We start from the raw sequence: 22956 nt of genomic DNA on the forward strand, positions 1-22956 counted from the left end.
AAAGAGAAACCCAGGTGGATGTGTCCCCTTAGTGGGCCCGAATACACCCCAAATGACACTTCTTTTTCTTGTGTTGCTTAGAAAAGTTACACCTGCAAAAATGGGACTGAGTCCAGTAAGGAAGGACATAACATTTTGCCTGAATATGTAAAAAAATGACTGGAGTGTGGTCTCTATCCCCAGCTCTGGGCAGTCTATGGGTAAATGAGCATTTGTTTCCTCTGCACCATTTTTGAGTTGAAAATGAGAGATCCACTCATGGAAAGAATGGTGCTATCTTCTTTTGTCTAGTTCGGTATGCTTTGGTTATTACTGAGTTTGTCTTTTTTTTTTCTTTTTAAATTTTATTTATTCCAGAGAGACACAGAGAGAGAGGTAGAGACACAGGCAGAGGAAGAAGTAGGCTCCCTGCAGGGAGCCTGATGTGGGACTCGATCCTGAGACCCCAGGGTCAAGGCCTGAGCCAAAGGCAGACACTCAACCGCTGAGCCATCCAGGCACCCCTTGAATTTGTCCTAATGGGAATCTTGATTGTTTCCTTTGTTCAGGCAAATTATTACAATATATTTGGGATTAATTTAAATGTTATCCTTGATTTGTAACTTGATTCACAGCCAATATATACAATTACAGGAATTTTCTATGGAGGAAAAGTCTTTTAATTTCATACTGTCATCTAGAAGCATAGGTTGGTTCCCAAATGTTTCAACTAGTTTGCTTAGAACTAGTAATAAGTATAATGTGTTCAGTATCTACCCTGTACCAGACACCGTGCTGTGTGGTTTCTACAGCTTATTTCCAATTCATGCAATATGCCCAAGTGCAAGTATCAATAGCCCTTTTTTACAGCAAAGGTGGAAATAAGTGACAGAGGGATTAAGTAATTTGCTAGGAGTCACAGAGCTGGTTAGTGACTGAACTTGGATTCACACTCATTTGTGCCCTGCCTCCTGGAAAAGGCCTTTGGGTGACAGGTTTGCTTGCATTCTTATTAGAAAGAAGGAGGTTATAAAGTAAAAAGATAAACAGTAGTGTTCCCCCCACTTTTATAAGAAAAGGATTTTGTAGATTATAGATGTTTCTAATGTTTTCCTGGATGTGCAAAGCAGCACAGGGGCAGCTGGTTTCTGGAGCCCCCGTGATTCTGGAGACTCTGTTTCTGGTCTTGGTTCATCCCGCTCTGAATGGCCTTGACCTTGGGACTCCCAGGCCCCAGACATCAATGACTATTCTGTGGAACACATCTATGAATTTTTGTCATATTCCCATGTTCCTGGAGGAAGAGCATGTGGATCCGATTCTAATGTAAGCTTGTGAGAGAATTTCCAGACTGCTGGAAGAGGAGGCCAGAGCCAGCAGAGTAGTAAATTTAATGGGGAAAAAAAAAGAAATGAAGGAAAAAGAAAACTTCTGAAAAGTGTCAGCAGAGGCTGTGATACCTAAAATTATTGCTGACAGAGAATATAGTAAATGACATTATAATAGTATTGTCTGGTGACTGACATAGCTACACTTGTGAACATAGAATAACATACAGAGACGTTGACTCACTATGTTGTATGCCTGAAACTAAAGTCATGCTGTGCATCAACTATACTCAAAACATTTTGATGCAAATAAAAAATTTTAAGGTACTAAATAAATGGAAATATATACCATATTAAAAATAATTTTAAAATAAAATAAGGTTACTGCTGGAGTATCTGCAATTATAAGCCATTACCTCAGGAAATCCTGCAGAGCTGCTAGCATGTTAGGGCCAGAAGGTAGGAGTGGCCCCGGTTTGGTTACTAAGGACAGTTTCAGACACTTTTCCCTTATTTCTTCTGGGCAGCTGGAGGAGGGCACACTTCTGAGGAGCTGACATTTAGGTTCCAGATTTTTACTACCTATTATTTTTATCTTTCCTTTTGCTCCATTAGCTCTGTTTCCATGTTCACACAAGAGTCTATGTGGTGCCACTGACTGTGGGGCAAAGGCGAGCTTGTCAAATTATCGAAGAGCAGCGTCCCCAGTCTGAGCGTATCACATGGCTCTGATTTTGATTGATTTGTTATGTACATTGACTTGGATTCTAGGCATTTCTCTTAACTAATTATAGGCTATCAAATCCACCTCCCCCCTTCCCTCATCCCCCACCTCCTCCCCCGCATAAAAATAACATTTGACAAAGCAAAATTTTCCAAGAAAGTTGATCATGGCCCTGTAATATACCTGGCAATGTGGCCTACTCACTTCCATCTTCCCTATATTCCTCCAGGTGCAAATCAGAGAGAACTTCCCATTACCTGTTCTTCTATGTTTACAAGTTGGCACTTACTTCCTCTAGCTACCATGTCTGATGGAGGAGCGGGTGCCAGGCCAGTGCGGGGAGCTAATGCAACGGGCAGAGCCTCTGCTCATGAGGAAATGAGTGAATTCCCTTCTAGAACTGTCAGACAGGGAAAGGGCAGGGTTGTGCTCAGCCGGTTCTGGCGAATTCTTACCCAGCTGCTCTTGCCTTCCTTGCAGGTCTCTTCTCTTTTTCAGCTGTCACATCTAGAGTTCCTGGGGAAAGATACCAGTGTCGTCTTCGTGAGCCATACCAGCCCTCTCTGACCTTTCACTTCTCGGATCTCTTGGGCACATTTTGTCAGGTTGGACTCTCAATGAACACCTACTTGATCACTTTCCAGATTTTATCATTTATAATGCATTCCATACCAGTATCCGAAAACGCAAGTCAAACTGGCTTAAGCCCTAACGATGTATTGGCTCACATAACTAGAAGTCCAGAAGTATATAGGGGTCAGGATAGGTTTGATCTAGGGGTTTAACTCCATCACCAAGAACCTGGTTTCCTTCCTTCTTTCTAGCATTCAATGATACCGATTTCATAGTAACGCTGTTCTGCTTTTGTGGTCCCAGCACGACAGCTGACAACTCTCAGGTCTACATACTTCCGCTTTCCAAAGAACAAATTACTATTTATTCCAAAGACCCAGCAAACCCTCCTTCCTGAATGCTGATCAAAAAATGTAGTTAGCGCCAGGTGGTATGAATACTCTGATTCTTCTTTCTTAGGTCCCAATAGTATACCCCATCCTTGGAGTCAGAGTTGGAGTCAGCATCCCCAAAGCGCATGGGCAGCCCCTCATGACAAATATATGGGTAATGGAGGGGGTCTGGATGGAGGAAAGGCAACCTCGAGGTCCATGTCATTGGACACAGGCAATCTTTTCCCCGTCCTACCCTACAAGTTAAGAACTCTCCGTCTCCAGGATTAATTTCAGCCTTGTCTGGATATACACGATATGTCTTTATATTAAGTTTGGGTGTACTTGAAAAGGGTTTGATTTCTGTGACTGCATACTGATTCTCATTCCAATATCTACTTCCTGGTGACCCTCATGCCTCATCAGCTTATCTTGGTTTCCTAGCCATTTCCATAATAGGACTCCAATTACTCACTACCTGGATCCCCTAGAGGTTCTGGGGAAAGAGTTTAACAAAAAGATTCAGTCCTTGATTTAAAGGGACAGGTTTTTAAAAATCCACTGGATTTTAGGAATAGTTAGAAATTGCAAATGCATTCCAAATCACAGTGGGCTGACAGAGGTGTGCTGGGACCAGTTCATACTGGCTCATGAGAGCTGATTTAAATTTTCAAGCACTTTGTGAGCTAGTTGTTAAGCATAACCATAATTAAAAATTAAAATATATTTATAATTAAACAATGTTTAAAGTAAACAAATATACACCAAACTCATCATTTCCTCATTATTTCATTACATTTTACTATTATCTATACTCCTAATAATATAATTACATATTTTCATCTATCGTACATGTATCATACTACATATATTACACTCTACATATGTACACTTTGTGGATACTATACAAGGGCAAGTTGCATACCGTGCAGCTAACTCTCGCCAACTCTGCATTCAGGGAAGTCATGTTTGTAGCTTAAAATTGGCCAGTACAGGAGTATTATCACCATAGAAATTGGCAAACATTATAAATCATGGATTTTTTTATGGGTTATTAAACATTTACCAGCCTCCTAAGGCTGGTTTTCCAAATGTAAAATAGGAATGACAGCAGCATCTACGTTATTAGCTTGGTAAGAGGTTACAGTGACATAATCCATATAAAGAATCAAGCTCTCGTCATAAAACAGTTGATGAATCTTGGCTATGACTATCTCCTTCCCCACTTGTTAATAAGAACATATTTAACATCATATGATCTTTAAGTACTGACTCAAGGTGCTCCTTTGGAGCATGAAATAATACCACACTGTGAGGATGGTATAGTTATAGGAAGACACAAAGTCCTATGGGGTACAGGATAGATGATGTTATCATCTGATTCCTGTGTGACAGGTGGGCCCCACCCTCTAGCCCACAGGGGTTTCTGCTTCCACCTTCTCCTCTTTTCATCTTCCACTTCCTATACTTGCTAGAGGTGGCCCATACCTTGGTCTTCAAAGGCATGGAGATACCACTCAGGCTGTAACTCTGACTCTTACCTTCCTAAGACTCAACTGCTACCCCCCCCTCGGTACCAATGAGGTTGCTGCTTTATACCACCACACTTGATGTCTGCACTCCTGACACCCTGACTGCCCTTCATCTCTGCAACTTCCTTTTCTCTGATTTATTTTTCCCTTGCCTTTTTGGTGCCCTCTTGACACCTCTCGCTTTTGGCACAAAACAAACCATTTTGTGGAATCTAACAACCATTCTCCTTCTGTTTAATAATTGATTCATTGGAAAACTATCAACCTCCTAGTGCATACAGAACACATGTACTTGATACACATCCAGATTGAAAAAGCACTTTGCACAAAGTTCTAGGGAAAAAAAAGACAAATACAGAGTTGTAGGAGATATAGAAGAAAGAGAAAAGAGGTCTCATCTCACAAAGAAGTGGGAAGGTGAAGACATGTAAGGTCCATACCCTTTACGTGTGGTTTTGGAAATTTTCTGGATGCTTGGCAATGTTGATAGAAAGACAACTGGAATTTTCATTGATACAATGCTTTATGTGTCCCTAATTATTTCTTGAATGCCTTATCTCTCCATCTGTGTTGAACTGTAATTTTATTAAGCGCAGAGGTGCTCCTATCCACCCAACCCCATCTCACTCCTAATGAACACACATGTACTTGATAGCGGCTTGTGGGTAAAAGTGTTTGCATCAAGTCTCCACTGCATGAAAGAATGAATAACTAACCCATGTATTCTGACTTGATTTGAAGATTATACAGCCTCTGAAAGAAAAATCTAATTATATATTTCGAGAGTCATAGAAATTCAAGGGAGAAAAATACCATAAGAGTTACCTGGTCCAATGATTCCCAAATCTGGCTTTATATCAAAATCAAACAGGGTGGATTGGGGCAGGGTAACTTTAGAATGTAGTCTCCTGACCTCCATCCCAGACCAACTGCATGAGAATCTGGGTGCGTTGTGACTGTTTCTGCTGGGCTGCCAGGGTTTAGACCCACAAATGAAGTTTGACTTCATCTAGAGTCTGTAAACCCTTCTCGCTCCATAACAGTAACATCTTGGCAAACATGGGGTTTGCCATCTGGATGTCCCTAAGTGTCCAGTGTTCAGGGGTCATCCTTGCTCTACTGGCCAAGTGAAAGGGTTTGCATCCTTTCCCCACATCTCTCGGAGGGCCTGAGGGAACACTTGTGCTTGATTGAGTCTTTCCATGCTGGAGCCTTTTCCCTCAAACTCTCTAGACTGTCTTCAGGCTTACAGGGCTGTCCTCCTCCCTCCCAACTCTGACCCTCAGTGCTAAAATAAATAAATAAGTAAGTAAGTAAGTAAGTAAGTAAGTAAGTAAGTAAGTAAATCCATTAGGATGGATGTTTACTAAAGTCTGGGGTTATTTATCCAACAAGGACATATTGAAAATCATTCTGTGCCAGACAATGCAGTGAAAATAGAATATAACCTCCTGACAATCAAAAAACAAAATAAAATAAATATGACCCTACCTTCCTGAAGTATAATTTATTGGGTGAAACAGATATTACCAATACAACAGTCATAAAAAACATATGTAAAATTATAGCTCAGGCAGATAGAGCAGGAGCATCTGAAGATGTTATAAAGGAGAAGTACACAGAGAAAGAAGAATACTAAGGAAAAAAATCAATCTATTTGGAGACTTAAGAGATGGCGTCCCTGAAAAAGTGAAAATTAAGCTGAAAACTATTTCCAGTTATAGCACATGTCAGGGCCCTGTGGCAGGAAGGGTGGGTGCTGAAAAGAGAGCTGTATGTTGCAGGAGAGGAAGTAGAAATGTGGCACGTGCTGAGGCTGCTGAGGAGGATAAGTCTGCAAAGGAGACAGAGACTCCAGGAGGGGCTGGAGGAAACCAGGAGCAAGGGAGGTGCACAGGAGCCAAGAGCAGATGGAATTTAATTTAAAAAGAACTGATCAGGGATCCCTGGGTGGCGCAGCGGTTTAGCGCCTGCCTTTGGCCCAGGGCGCAATCCTGGAGACCCGGGATCGAATCCCACATCGGGCTCCCGGTGCATGGAGCCTGCTTCTCCCTCTGCCTGTGTCTCTGCCTCTCTCTCTCTCTGTGACTATCATAAATAAGTAAATAAAAATATTTTTTAAAAAAATAAATAAATAAATAAAAAGAACTGATCAAACACTTATGAGAGTCAAATAAGGTGAAGTCTTACAAACACCTGCTGGATTTAGGGTCTTGAGATCATTGGCAATCTACAGCTAGGGCTGTAGATATGGTGTGGAGAAAATAGAAGTCAGATTGAAGCGAGCTCTGGGATGAATGGGTAGGGTGCACATGGGAAGACAAAGAAAAGATATGCTTTTTAGATGCCAACTATGAAGAAGAGAAGTGAAATAACAAGATGGTTGAGGTATTGTGTGCGTGTGTGTGTGGTAAATCATAAAAGTTACCATTTCAACCATTTTTAAGTTCTGTTCCATTAAGTACATTCACATTGTTGTGAAACCATCAGCACCATCCATCTCCAAGAACCTTTTATTTTCCCAAACTGAAATACCCTACCCATTAAACACTACCTCCCCATTCCTCCTTTCCACCTGCCCCTAGGAGCCACAATTCTATCTTTTGTCTGTATACATTTGACTATTCTAGTTATCTCATATAAGTGAAATCATACAATATCTGTCCTTTTGTTTCTTATTTCATCCATGTTGTAGCATGTGTCAGAACTTCCTTTTTGAGGCTCAATAATATTCCATTGCATGGACATATACCACACATTGTATATTTATTTATCCATCAGTGGACATATGGGTTGCTTCTGCCTTTTAGCTATTGTGAATCATGCTGCTATGAGCATGGGTGTATGTAAAGATCTTTGTTTGGATCATGGCTTTCATTTCTTTTGACTATATATCCAGAAGAGAAATTGCAATAGAATGGCCATTGTATATTTAAGTTTTTGAGAAACCACCATGCTGGTTTCCACAATGGCTGCACCTTTTTACACTCCCATCAGCAACACACAAAGGTTCCAAATTCTCTACATCCTCACCAACAATTATTTTCTGGGGTTATCTTATATACATAATGGCCAACCTAATGAGTTTGAGGTGATAGCTCATTGTGGTTTTAATTTGCATGTCCACAATGATTCGTAATGTTTGGCATCTTTCATGTGCTTACTGAACTTTGTATATCTTCTTTGGAGAAATGTTTGTTCAAATTCTTGGCCTGTGTTTTAACCAGGTTGTTTTTTCATTGTTGAGTTTTAGGAGTTATTTATATGTTCTAATTATTAATCCTCTATCAGGTGACTTGCAAATATTTTTTCCATTTGTAGGCTACCTTTTCTTCTGTTGAGTATTTCCTGATGTGCAATATGTTTTAAGTTTGAAAGAGTTCTTCCACTTGTCTCCTTTTGTTTTTGTTGCCTGTGTTTTTGGTACCCTACCCAAGAAATCATCACCAAATCCAATGTTACGAAATTTTCCCCCTATGTTTTATTCTAAAAGTTTTATAGTTTTAGCTCTTACATTTAAGTTTTTGATCATTTTGAGTAAATTTTTGCATATGGTGGAAGATAAAGTGACAGGATTGGGAGGATTAGTTCATTTTTAAAAGCTAATCCAAAGGATCCAGATGGAAGACACTGAGTACATTAAAGTGAGGGATTGTAAATATGATAAAGTTCCTGTGATGCCAGAGCCGATGAAGGGATCAGCCTTAGAAAGCACCAGGGACGGCTTCTATATTGTGAAGTAGTGAAGGAGGTGATAATGGAAGCAGAGAAGCAGGTGCATCATAAGACAGCCCAGCACACGACTGAAATCTTGGAATAAACTCTGTCCTAGAATTTACTAGCCACTGCTGCCACAAGGAATTTCTTGCTGGCCAACTTTCTTTCCAGGTCAATACCTATTGATTCTAGGCTCTAAAAGACACAGCCCCTTCTTCTCTTTCTCTTTCTCCCTTTCTTTTCTCTCCCTTCCTCTTACCCTTTCTCCTTTCTCCCCCTCTGCGCTTTCTTTGCGTCTTTCCCTTTCCCATTCCCCTCTTCCCAGTTTTCAGGCCGCTAATCCCTTTTCTTCCAGGCTTCCTAGAGAAAGTCAAACTCCCTCACAATGTGTAGTTGGCAGAAAGTACAGCACCTTCTGCAACTATCCCCCAGTCATTCAGACAATACCTAGCAAATATTTTTCCAACAAAATATTTATAAAATTCCAAGATCATTTTTTATCTAAACAGGGATGAACTATGTCCCTTCCCAAGAAGGTGGAAGCCTCTTCACTTCTGTCTATTTTAATAAAATTTGCCTTTCCCAGTATACCCACCTTATGGAGTTGCTACAGTGATAGCACAAATATCTAAAATATGTGATATATTACTTCCAGTCTGACATGATAAATGACATAATAATAAATGACATAACAAAATCATTTTACCACATAATCCTCATAAGTTATTCTAGAACAATAAGAAAGATGGTAAAGAGAAGCAGAAACTCCATGCTCAATAAAATGAAGGGATAGCTGTAACTCTTAACCATAATATATAAAAGCAAAAAGCAGATGGAAAAGTAATGACCTGATTCCCTTTCAGCATCTGCAGTCAGGTAAATAATGACCTTGAGTTCTTCTCTAAGGTTTGGCTCTGTATTATAATTACATCAGTGAAACTGAAGGGTCCATTTAAATGGTTTTTCTAAAACAAGGGTGATCTGTCTAGAGGTAAATCTCCTGCTTACCTAGTGGCAACCAACTTTCAAGATCTCTAAAAAAAATCTTAGGGTTAACCTCAAAAAAACAAGGACCCCATTTTTTTCTAAATATAGCAGGTAATAGCCACTGTAAAAAAGATAATCCACAAGGTTGTAGTCCATTCTTTGGCTTAGCTCCTCTTCTGGGAATGGAGGCATTCCTGTCATCCAATATGGTGCCCAGAGGTTGTCAAATTGTACATGCTGACCTTTTGAATTAAGTCAAACAGAATTCAAGGAAAGGATAGCCTGGGAAATCCCAAGATTCTGCCTGAAAGTGGTTTGTTTTGCTTTTTTTTTTTTTTTTTTTTTTTTTTTTTTCATTTGTGCCTTTGGGCATTGCTCTGAGTCCAAGTATGTACTTCGGGAGTGCCAGGTTGGACTAGTCTATAGGACATCTGGGAATTGTCTTTATTAAGAGCGTTTAATTGTTGTTTTCTGGGGTAGTGCAAGTCAGGACAAGATGATCTTACTTCTATACAACGAACATTGATCGAAAAGGATGGATGGCAAGTGGCTTTACTTCTCCCTCCACTCCAGTACTTTCCATACAAAAGATAAAATAAAGCAGATGACCACTCAGAACAGAGAGAACCACAGAGTCAGCTCTTCTTTTGTTCTGCTCCTATATTAATAGTGATAAAAGAAGTGAGGGGTCTCTCACACAGTTCCCTCCTGCACAATAAACATGGAGGCAAAATCCATTTTGATCTGTACCAGGCAACCCTGAGCCCTCGGAGGGGCTCCTCACAGGAACGCCTGTGGAATATTTGATACCTAACAGTGCTGTGGCTTGCAGATACGCAGTGTGACTCTGAGAATGAAAAATTTAGCCAATTGCACTCTGGGAATTGACTGGCCTAATTATTCTATTCAGACCTTGTACCGTGAGAAAACAATTTGTCTCTCAACCCCCCTTCTGGTCAATGGAACAAACTAGAAACAGGGAGAATCCAGTACAGAAGTGGAATGAATTGCACTGGGGTGTGAACTTCAGTTACTGCTTTGGACTATTTAAGGAATGACGCTGATTTTTTTTTTGTTTTAATTTATTTATTCATGAGAAACACTGAGAGAGAGAGAGGGAGGCAGAGACACAGGCAGAGGGAGAAGCAGGCTCCATGCAGGAAGCCCGATGTGGGACTCGATCCTGAACCCCAGGGTCACACCCTGGGCTGAAGGCAGACGCTCAACCACTGAGCCACCCAGGGGGCCCAGGATGATACTGATTTTAAAGAGTGAAAATCCCAATGAAGGAATATTTTAAAAGAAACATAACCTTACTTTCAAACATGAATAATTGCTACCAACAGTGTTTAGAAAACAGCTAGAGGGGGCTCCTGGGGGGGCTCAGTCCTATAAGTGTCTACCTTCAGTTCAGGTCATGATCCCAGGGTCCTGGGATGGAGCCCCACATCAGCTCCCTGTCAGTGGGGAGTCTGCTTCTCCCTCTCCCTCTGCTGCTCCTCCTGCTTGTGGGTCTCTTGCTCTCTCTCTGTAAAATAAATAAATAAATAAATAAATAAATAAATAAATAAATAAATAAGTAATCTTTAAAAAAAAAAAAAACAGGCAGAGATCATCGCAGGCTTGCTGGAGGAACAGGCAGGGGCTATTTCCACACCTACGTGTTACTTGTTGAAGCAATTGCTTCAGTGCCTCTCCACCTGTGCATCTTTAAAAAGGATAAAGCTCCTCTCTCCAAAAAAAATAGTATCCATGTAGACTCTCTTTGTGGCACCCAGAAGTCAGCTACTTCACTCCATTTATTCATTCGTTCAACAAATTTTTTTTGAGAAGCATCTGTGCGTCAGGCACCATTTTGGGCGACAGGAATTCAGCACTAAGAAGAAAATCCTGTCTCTCATGGTGCTTTGGAGAAACAGGCAATAAATGAGTAAGTAATTACACCGTAGAGTATGTCAGATGTGTTTGGTGATTGAGAAAAAAGAAAAATGGAAAGGATATAGAGGGAAGAGTGTTGTGGTTTTAAATAGGGTGGTCAGCCTAGGCCTCTTTGAGGTGATAGCTGAGCAAAGACCTAAGATAGTCAGGAAGTCACATATACATCTGGGAGGTGACTATTTCATGCAGAAGGAAGAGCCAACGCAAAGGTCCTAAAGCATGAGCACATGGGGCAAGTAGCAAAAGTAACAAGGGAACTTGTGTGGATTGAATAAGAGAGAGTATCTCTTTCTCTCTCTCCCTCTTTCTTTCCTTCCTTCATTCCTTCCTTCCCTTTTCCTGCTTAAAACAATATATATTTTCGGGGTGTCTGGGTAGCACAGTCAGTTAGGGTCCAACTCTTGGTTTGGGCTCAGGCTATGATCTCCAGATCCTGGCCTGGGCTCTGGGCTCAGGCTCTGGGCTCAGCTTGGAGTCTGCTTGAGATTGTCTCTCCTTCTCCCTCTGCCCCTCTGGCTCTCTCTCTCTCTCTCTCTCTCTCTCTCTCTCTCTCAAATAGATAAATAAATCTAAAAAAAAGAAGAAGAAGAGAAAATAAAAGAAAGAAAGAGAGTAGTAGGAGACTAGAGAGGAGAGGAAATGGGTGTGGATGGGGGTTGGGGATTGCATAGGACCCACTAGGGGTTATAGAGACACTATTTGTATCTTGAATCATGGAGATATGTACAGTGAGAAGTGGATTGTAGGAATTTTTGTATGAAAATTACATTTGGTCAAAATCACTAGCCATTGAGTAATCCTAAGCGTGCTGAGAAGTCTTCTCAAATAATAACCACCTAAATAGTGGCTGATGATAATTGTCCTGGGTTTCTCAAATTGCAAATCTCACTCTCAGTCAGAATTACTGCTCAAAAGTAACCAAGTGAACTGAGGATGCAGTTGTCTCCTGAGAAAGAAGCATCATTTAATTTTGGAAATATTTAGGATTAGTTTAAAATAATCAGAACCATAGTACTGATATCATTTTGTTAAGAATTTATGCATAATAAGTATTTTATATATTTGAGAAAAATCTAGGATCTTAGAGTGACAATCTTATAATTTTAGTTTTCAATGGGTAATTGAATAATTGATTTGCTGGATATTACTAAGGCTAGATCTTTAGAATTTTAAAAGGACTCAAGTTTTATTGTATTCATGAAGTTAATTTAACTTGTCTGAATTCCTTAAGTATTTGGAAGGGTTTGTCAATCAGATCTTTTTAACTGAAAAGGAAATAGAATATGTTACATTTATAAACGATGTTCACAATACTTGAAGGTGTTTATCAAGTTGATAAGTGGGAACCAAGCAGGACTGTGTAAATCCCCTTAGCAAGTGGTTGTAAATATTTGCTAGATTCTTAAATAGAATAATAAGCTAACCATAAAATCTCAAGGATGAATTAGGTTTCAGCATCTGTAACTTTCACAGAAGTGTATTAATAAAATATCTTAAAAATATTTTCTGCACTCTAACCTACTCTTAACTGTCCCAGAATGTTCATGTTTCTCAGCAGTTGTTTACTGGATGACTTCTAGAACTCCATTTCTTGGCCTCTTTATTTCCACTGCCCATTTTTCCATTCACATCTTCATGTAGAACATGTATTTTAATGAAATTACTATTTAGAAAGGAGAAAAAAGGTTTCTTGGGATCCCGACAAAATTCCAGGCTGTGCGTGGGAGTGGGTGTGCAGAGACATACATTCTCTTGTTTCCTACCATTTGGTGGCGTTCCTTTAGTAATAATTGTTCTGGAATACTGGAATGTAGCCCAGGCAAAATTAATTTTTAAGATTACAAGTTATACACATCTCTTCTGGAACAATTTCTTTTCCATTAGACGCCCTATCTCCTAAAATTTATTATTTTATAGCAAGAAATGTACCTTGTGTGATAAAGAACAGTGTGCTCCAGCTGGCTCGGACTGAGATATCAATTAAAGGATAATATTTATTCACCTTAACTAATTGAATAACTATGTTGCTCCATTGGGAGGGGTTTCTTACTAGTCTTGAAAATTACAGTATAATCTACATCTTGAATTTCTGGTTTTAGTGCATTTGAAAATACAGCCATTACTTGTGATAAATCACTTGTTCTGTATTCTTCTGGCTCCATAGCCATGTTTGGGTCAAATTTCAGAGCTTTTAAGATATGACTTAAGAATGGGAACAGTCCCCTAGAGGTTTTTGTTTGTTTATCCATACTTATTTCTTTCCAAATATAATAAGAGAAGAATTGTGAAAATCTAAAGACATGAGCCTAAATACTTCTTGAAGATTTATAAATTTACATCTTAAGTTCATCCTCATATATTGCTGTAGTTCCTTATACAATTAATCAGTTCATGATTTTTGATGTTACAGATTTTATGGCTTTTTGTTTTGAGGGGTAGGTGTGTATGTGTCTGTGTGTGCTTCCTAACAGAGGCATACTCTTTTGCAAATATTTTTGGAGGAAGTGGTGGAAGGGGACAGCAAATGGAGAAAAAGGCTACCTTAATGCATGCCAATCAATATAAATCCAGAGAAACTATGTGTATGGTAATCATCAAATACTGTCAAGAACTGGTGAGCATGTTTTTAAAGGAAAAAGTGTTCAATAAAAACTCAGTGCTTTTTGTATTGGACACAAAAATTGGGCCTTTCATATGTATTAATCTAGGCTTTTTTCAGGAGGGGTTCCTGGCACCATCAGTATTTTCACTTGGGCAAAGAGCATTTCTGGATCATAAAGCCGTCTCTGTCCCTGCCCCTAACCTCCCTCTCTCTGAGCCTACCATGAGTTATTCTCCCCTTCATACTTCTTAGAAATTTGTACCTATCTCTGTTTTGATGCTTTTCACCCAGGATTGAAATATGTATTTATATTTCTTACTTCTTCATTAGACCAGAGGATTCTGGAAATTGCGATCTGCTTAAACACAAAACAATTATCAACAAGTGATGAAACCTGCCATTATAGGTGAGGTATGGAATGGGAGAGAAGGCAATCACGAGGCCGAGATGGCAGGGAATGGGAGAGTAGGAATGAATGAGGGTTCTACAGGGACAAAGTGTGAGATGTTCCTGGAAGCTTTAGGGTGTCTTAAATATAGTAAAGAAGCAAGTAGGAAAATGAGAATTTTCCTAGATCATATATTCAAACAGGCAAGGACTTTTGTGGGTAGTAAAAGAAAAGATCAAATTCTCTCTTGATTTGAATGTAGTACAATCCCAAGGCTGGACCACTGGGAAATTCTCTTTGTATGCCCCACAGGGAGATCTTTGTTCCTGTTGTGTGAGTTCTCAACACCTAGTACAAGGCTTGGTTCATAGTAGATCCTCAATTAGTGGTGTTGCTTGTTGAACCAGACAGCTTTATGTGTGTCATTCTCTGCTATGCATGGATTTGATTTTGTTCCTTGGAGTGGGTGTTTTCAGATGATTTCTTCCTTTATATTTTGCATATTCTGGCTCCACAATAAATATTAGGTGATGATTAGCTGCAACTGATCTTCTCTTCAAGAAATTTGTACAAATAATACTGAAGTTGCTTAACAAGTAAATTTTTCACTTGACTTTTTAAAGAGGCATTTAATGTTCACATCTGTGTTAGTAGCCCAAGAGTTAGAAGTAATGTGAAAACTTTTAGCTATTAAAATGATAACCAGGGGCCCATATGATAGATCCCTGGAAATTAATTTCATCGTATTTTCCTTTTTAATATCTATATATTACCTAACATCTAGTTACATGATTCTCCTTCCTATGTATTAACAAATATTTTGGTGCTAGGAGTCAGGGGGAACATAAGTTATGCAGGCAGGTTGATTGAAGGTCCACACCATCTTTAGGGTACCCAACCATGCAGAGGAGTATGACTCTCTGAAAGCACTTCTGGAGGCCTTTAATTTGAAGGAAATAAAATAATTCATTTTTTTAAATTGTTCTGACCGTGTCAGCTACTCCAATCTCACGGCTAAAAGAGTTTAGTGGGAAAAAGGGTAAGGGCAATGGAAATGACACAGAGGGAAGAGATTGCAATGGGGGTGCGGGGTAGGGGTGAGGACTAGGGATAGGATGAGATGAAGGTAAGAGGACAGTCAAAGAGAATAAACATAACCATCCAACCATGTGAGCTCTCAGCTCTCTAATTATAAGAAATTAACATCAATGTGAATAGGCAACTCTGTACCCACTATTGGTCTGTAATGACCTCAAACTTCCACTTCCACATTCCTAAACTGTTCCCAGGCTGCTGAGGTTAGGGTAGAGCCAGCGTGATTACAGAGACTTTGTGTCAGGGGTATCCAAAGTGAAATGCAAGTAATATGGAAATTTTCTTCTGCTTTATTAAATTTTCCTCTTTTCCTTCTTTAGGTATAGTAAATGAAATATTGGCTCCATGTTTCTGTAATAACAATGAGTAGTTTACTTATTATTTTTTCTCTGACTTTTTAAATTGGCAAACTCCCTAATACTTCAAGCTGAGTCTTGCAAAAAATTTCAAAAGATTTCTGGCTTTTTTTCTAGCAACTGCTGGTGTATTGCTTTAAAATGTCGACCTTGAACTTTCAAATAATACTACAATAAATAAATATCTGTGATGAGAGATGTTTAACGTCACTAACATTCATTCTGTTTTCGTATATTATGCTTTCACATACATTTATTTTGAATACAATATTTCATATTATGCTTTCACATACATTTATTTTGAATACAATATTTCATGGCTGAAAAGTTGAAAAGTCCCTAATATAAATGACTGGAATTGCTTCAATAATAACAGTATGCTGAATCTATTTATTTGACTTGTTCAATAATCTGTTATCATGTTCTGGCATTCTAATAGCTTAAAGAAATAAAATTAGACTCATTTTGCTGTATGTGTTAGATTTTATTCTAAATTCCTGGAAACTGTGCTTTCTTTTCAAAATACTCACAGTAGTTTATACATATAGGTTTACACTTAGAAGAGCTTTACTTCCTAGATTCTTTTGGTAATGATTTGAATATACCGTAAGGCCACTATAGAGATCTTGATAATTGTATCAGTTAGGATGTTTTTAATTGCAAATGAGAACATTGAACCCCAGCTGGCCTAAGGGATTTATTGATTCACATTCCTAAAAAGCCCAGAAGTAAAGCTAGTTTTGGTATGAGTTCAGGGCTTGAAATGACCTCAGTGTTCCATTTATCCGATCAATTGGCCCCCTTCTCAGGCGAATTCATCTCTTAATTCAGAAGATGGCTTTTGAGAGCTTCAGACATACATCTAACCTTCTCAACAACTGTGATAGAAAAGAGAATTTCCTAATAGGTGGGAACAAATGCCAATTCTAATTCTCATTGGCCTCAAACAACAACAACATATGCGTTCTCAAAACAGCAAGACTGATAATATGCAAAAGACAAAGATTCTTCTTTGGAGAAGGAGGAGCAAGAAGGAGAAGAAGAAGAAAAACTAAACAGGTGAAATTCATTTTATTAATATTTTATTTAAGTAATATATAAAAAAATACATTTTCAGCCTTCAAGTGCTCCCTAGCTGCATGTTGCCAGTGACGACATAGTTTTGGTGGCTAGTCTTGGGACAGTGTAGTAATAAAGTCTCCTGAGAGCAAATACACAGATATTCATACATCTAGAGATACAGTAATCTTCAACTTGCTTAGAAACAGTGGCCATAAATAATTCTATTCTCAAAAGAAATCATTAAGCACCAAGTGGATAAGAAGCTAAAATTAACTTCCAACCTCTATTCATCTTAGAATTCTGTGGACCAAACTTCCCACATGTTTTGAACACCCTCTCTCTATGTGATAGTTATCCACACTGTGAGCTCCTTGTTTCCAGGGCAATTTGCAAAAATCTCCTGCGTTCTCAGACTCCCTTGTGGCTAAACTGCAGGCATGTGACCTTGGTTTTGTGAACCAGATTCCCCTAAATGGGACTGAACTTGGGAGATGACCAAAGGAGGAAGCCGATTAGGGTTGGCTCATCCATTCTGCTGCTGCGAGGGTGCTATGGCTGCGGTGACTTCCTGCTCAGGCCCGTTCTACTGTGCAGTTCTAGGAATTGTTCCTGGAGGCCAGTTTTGAGTCTGTTTCTCCAGCTTCCCCAACAATTCTCTGAGATATGTAATAAAATCAATATTTATTAGATAGAATGTATTATTAGCTCTCAACAGATTCATTTTCTATACTAGCTGCAGTAAGTTGTGTTGCTTACAACTAATAGCCCCAGTTGATGCAACTCCTAACATTATTCCCTGTGAACACCTATGACTCTGCACAAAATAATGTCTTTCTAACAAGGTGAGATTCAATTAGAGTATTTTTCCCTGCAAAAAAAAAAAAGTCTGCGACTTACTAAAGTGTTGTATATTTATTATTTCTTTCCTATTTGCATTTCCTGGAACATGACTACTTATATTGTACCTATAAGTTTTTTTTTACAAAACCAACATGAAAGTAATTATGCCTGAATTATATCTATGACTTAAAAAGCCCCTAGCTATCCCATCATTTCATGTCACCACTCTTCCCTCAGTCACACTAATAACATTTGAGAGATAAATGAATCACTATTACTCAGTTTTGTGCTATCTGCCCGGTTGTTAAGCTTGAGGTATTAAAAATTTTTTTAGAAGAGTCACAACTGACTACACTTTACCTTAAAATGTTCCTCTGGTAAAATATTTGCATATGTTTCATGTTGACTGACAACCGCTAATTATTCATGCTTAATTCTTGTATGAAACTTATTATTTTCAAAATTCTAGACACAAGATTATATTTTTACTATACTTGCAGTTTTTCTTTTCAGCTTATGGTGTGTGATTAATTACATTCTAAATTCCAGTAGAAAAAAACATGAATAGCTGTAGGCTTTCTTGTAAACAACTTAGATTAGACAAAAATGCTGCATTTTCTTTCATATACTTTTAACATGATCAGAGTTTACTGTTTTTGTTTGTAGCCACCATAGTAACATTTAAATCTGTTATATGCCCAATTTTTAATTTTAGTTTTTAATCGAAAATATTCTACCCGTAATGATAAATAATCTTATCGTTAAACATACACACAATATATGCTCACACACATACATGTACAAAAGATACACTCATTAAATATTTTCCACCTGAAATAATCTGTTGCTCGGTTCTTATTCAATTCTTAATAAATGACAAAGATTTTTGCAGATTGGCCTCAGTAGGAGCAAAATGATGATTTTCAATAATCTTATTGTTTAGATCTGGAGCTTCTTCCTTTATACCCCAGATTCACATATTCATGTTCCTGCTTTGATTTGCTTCCTGGCTCTGCTGCTAACTAGCTGAGTGACAGTATCCATTTGATTACCTTGTTGGCTCTCACTTTTCTCAGCTCTGAAACAAGGCAGCAGATTCTATGATTCTAAAATTCAACTTTAACAGGATTTTATTTACCTAAACTAGTAATAGCAGTATTATTACAGACATCATTATCATTATGATATCTTCTATTATCATTTTTACAAATGCAGTTTTTACTGAGAGTCTGTACTCTTCTACTATTTTTCTTTGGTCCCATTTTATATTCTGAAACATTTTAGCTCATCGATTTTTTTTTCTTTTTCTAATACTTTTCTACTGGATTTGTTGAAGAAATCATCAAGAGGATCTTAAGGTCAATGACAGTTGATTAATGAAATGACTTTATTTAAATAATGATCAGTTTCATTTAACAAAGTGTTGGTAACCCATTTGCACCATCTTTTAACCAGTGCTATCACTAGACAATTTGTACAAATAAGAGTAGATCTCAGGAATGGGAAAACTTATTTTACCTGAATATTCCATTGAGTGAATATTTACATTTCCATAAATTTATTTTGGTTACTTCAACAACTGCAAAATAGTCTTTTAAAATTTTGATCCTAAAATGTCACTGAGATATTCTATGGACAGGACTAAGTGCTCAGTAGATTCTAAACTATAAAAAGAGGAATATTCATAAGCTTGATACTGCCTGGACTTTTTTTTTTTTTTTTTAATTTATGATAGTCACAGAGAGAGAGAGAGGCAGAGACATAGACAGAGGGAGAAGCAGGCTCCATGCACCGGGAGCCCGACGTGGGATTCGATCCTGGGTCTCCAGGATCACGCCCTGGGCCAAAGGCAGGCGCCAAACCGCTGCGCCACCCAGGGATCCCTGCCTGGACTTTTAAACACCTGGAATTATTTATTAAATGGTATCAATTTAGGGTTTGTTGGTAGCAAGCAATGAAAATTAACTCTTACTGAATTTATTGGAAAGACAGCATAGCTCAGAGAATGAAAAGAAAAACTTTAAGAGACAGGCTGAAGAAATACCAGGAACCAGAACATCTCAGGACCCGAAGTGGATTCAGTGCAGAACAAACACTCTCAAGAGTTGAGGATTTATTAGGGGTGAATCAGCTCCAAACATTCCAGTTGTGTAAACAAGTGTCCACTCAGCACCCAAATTCCAATCCTTTCTCTCTTCTTCCACTACTAGAAATCAGGAAATAAAAGTACACAGTATCCCTCTCCGTTAGGGATATCTATGTGACACAGTCCAAGCCCTGGGCAGCATTTCTCAACCCTCTTACTCTTTCTATCTGGAAGGTGGAAGTGAGGCCTGGAGGAGCAGAAGCTAATCTATAACCATAACAACCGCAATCATAGGCTTGGCTTCCTGACAATACCAGTTGACAGAGAGTGCTAAATGTCCTGAAAACTGCAAGTTGTCCTGATTGACAACAAGACCAATTCTGAAATCAGATGATGCTTAAGAGGTGAAGATACAGTCCTACAGGGCCTGGCAAATCCCACTAGGAGCCCAGCCCTTCTACAGATGACAGTGCAGGATCATTAAAAGGTTAGAAAGTGATGGGTCATGGCCAGAATCTATTTTATAGGGAGTCAGTGGTTTCAGTGTGATGGATGTTTTAAAAGGGAATGGATCTGGAAGCAGGGAGTTCCATCAGGAGGTTACCGCAGATTGTATATGTGTTCACCATCAGCAGGCTTCTCAAAGGGAAAGGATATTGCTTTGGACGGAGTATGTGTGTCCTCTCCCAACCCCCAAATTCATATGTTAAACCTAATACCTGTGATGGTATTAGGAGGTAGGGCCTTTAGGAGGTAATTAGGTCATGAAAGAAAAGCCCTCATGAATGAGAAAATGTGCTTAAGAAAGAAATTCCAGAGAGTTCCTTTGCCCCTCCTGTCCTACAAGGACATAGCGAGAAAATCAACCGGGAAGCAGGCTCTCAAGACACTGAATCTGATGGCACCTTGATCTTGGATTTCCCAGTCCCCAGAACTGTGAGAAAGAAATTTCCGTTGTTCATAAGCCACCTAGTTCTTCGGTGCTTTGTTCTGGCTGCCCTAATGGACTAAGACAGGCATCATCTTGTTCTGCACCCGAGTTCTCTAACAGAGCAAAATTACAGCCGAAGCTCATGACACTCAGGAGGAGAGGACACCTCCTGACATGCCACGGGGAGAAGTCATCCTCGTGGTCAGGAGGTAGTACATTTCAGAGGCTATTTGAAAAGGGTATTTATAGTTTACATTATAAAAGGATTATTGTCCATATTGGGTAAAACATTAAGGAGATGTTTTGTTAATTTTAACTTCCTTTCTTGAACTACTGAAAAGCAGCACTGTCTAATTTTGGAAGAGCAGAGTTTTCTCATCAATCTCTAGTGTCTACAGCAATGTCTGGAATATGCTTGGTGCTCAAACAATATTTGTTTTTTGTTTTTTGTTTTTTTTTTGTATGTGCCGGCACTGTTCTAAGGACAAATTCTCATAATAAACTCTATGCAGGTGGTTTGATTATCCTGATTTTAAAGATGGTGAAACAGACCAAGAAATCCTAAGATTCAAACTGAGATCTGACTACAAGGCACATTATTTTAACCGTTCCGTTATACTGTGTTTGTGGGATCTGTGGATTATCCAAGTGATAATATCCAGCAGATAATTAAAAATAAGTGGCTAAAGGAGCACCTAGGTGGTTCAGTGGGTTAAGCATCTGCCTTAGGCTCAGGTCATAATCCCAGGGTCCTCTGTTCAGCAGAGTCTGCTTCTCCCTCTCCCTCTGCCCCTCCTCCCTGCTTGTGGTCTCTCTCTCTCAAGTAAATAAAATTTTTTTTTAAATGGCTAAAGTTCGAGAAAAAATCTAGCATGCAGATGCACATTTTACAATCATTTAAGCATTTAAATAGAAGGTAAAGGAGTGGAATAACATCACCTGGGCAGTGACCTTCAAACCTAATCATAAAAAATTTTTTCAATAGTGACAGCATCATGGCCCTGATTCTTTTGCTTCTGCTGCCAGAGAAATGGAGTTATTTTTTCCTTCAAGTGGAGTTTGTGGACCAGCAAACACCGCTAAATTTACCAATTGTACCTGTTGCATTATTAAGCCCCATGCCATCAGTGAAGGACTGCTAGGAAAGATCCTCATGACTATCCGGGATGCAGGTTTTGAAATCTCAGCTATGCAGATGTTCAACATGGATCGAGTTAATATTGAGGAGTTTTATGAAGTTTATAAAGGAGTAGTATCTGAGTATAACGAGATGGTGACAGAAATATATTCTGGCCCTTGTGTAGCAATGGAGATTCAACAAAATAATCCTACAAAGACATTTCGAGAATTCTGTGGACCTACTGATCCTGAAATTGCCCAGCATTTATGCCCTGGAACCCTCAGAGCAATCTTTGGTAAAACTAAGATCCAGAATGCCATTCACTGTACTGATCTACCGGACGATGGCCTCTTAGAGGTTCAGTATTTCTTCAAGATCTTGGATAACTAGCAGAAAGCAAAGAAGTCACAAGCTGCGGCATTCAGACGAGAGTGAAGCACGCACATGAGGATGCGTTCATTCTTTTATTGTCCATTGTTTTAACCTGACTGAATACAAGATCAACAAGAGCACTGTACTCCTGGCAATTATTATATATGTTAGAACATGGATTTTGCACTGCAGACAACATTTAACACCGGTCTATGGGGTACTGCATTGCTTTTTATAAAGTCCAAAATAAAGATTTATTTTCAAAAAACCAAAACAAAAAACAAAAAAAAAACAAAAAAAAATGCATGTGTATATGTGTCTCCTGTAATAATACCCATCTTTATTAAATGAGATATATTTTATCATTTTATATTGTTTTCTTCTATGCAATTCTATTTCATTGGAAAATGCTACTGCGATCCATTAGGCTCGATTACATGATCCAATAATGGGTTACACTCTGCAGTTTGAAAACTACTGCCTTTGCTAATCTGTGGTGAAGAAGCTGCCAACTGGTGACCCACTGACTGCATTTGGCATGGAGATGTGTCCTCTTCGGCCTGCATGCTCATTTCTAGCATACAGATATGGTATGCTTGAGCAAAATTTTAAATATTGGAGATTTCACATAAAAGATTATATAAGAGAATCTGAATTTCCAAATTCTTTTGAGAAAGGGAAATTTTTTTCTAGTGGTCATATTATCTGCTGCCAGACATTGACTACAGCTGAGAAGCAGCTGCCCTCTTCTACCCCTCAGACTCAAGCACTCCTAACCGGGGTCTCCAGGACTCTGAACATCAGCTGCCATTTAAGGTCGTGCTTATGTTCTTTCTGTTGTTACTTCCTTATGAGAGAAAAGGCAACTGCCGTATCAAAGAGCAAGAGAACCACATATTTTTGTCGCATACAGCCTGCTTCAGTTATTCATGCTACCCTCAGATCCCTGTGAGCG

General features: G+C 38.8%; 1 protein-coding gene across 1 annotated transcript; it reads left to right on the top strand.

The window, feature by feature from the left end:
* The first annotated feature begins 2334 nt into the window (after positions 1 to 2334).
* Positions 2335 to 22019, top strand: LOC121481019 (nucleoside diphosphate kinase 7-like). Its single transcript, XM_041737989.1, has 2 exons — positions 2335 to 2574; positions 21501 to 22019. Exons 1-2 carry the CDS (start codon positions 2335 to 2337, stop codon positions 22017 to 22019), a joined length of 759 nt encoding a protein of 252 aa, XP_041593923.1.
* Positions 22020 to 22956: the final 937 nt, after the last annotated feature.

Source organism: Vulpes lagopus, chromosome 23 (assembly GCF_018345385.1).
Source record: "Vulpes lagopus strain Blue_001 chromosome 23, ASM1834538v1, whole genome shotgun sequence".
NCBI classification, from domain to species: domain Eukaryota; kingdom Metazoa; phylum Chordata; class Mammalia; order Carnivora; family Canidae; genus Vulpes; species Vulpes lagopus.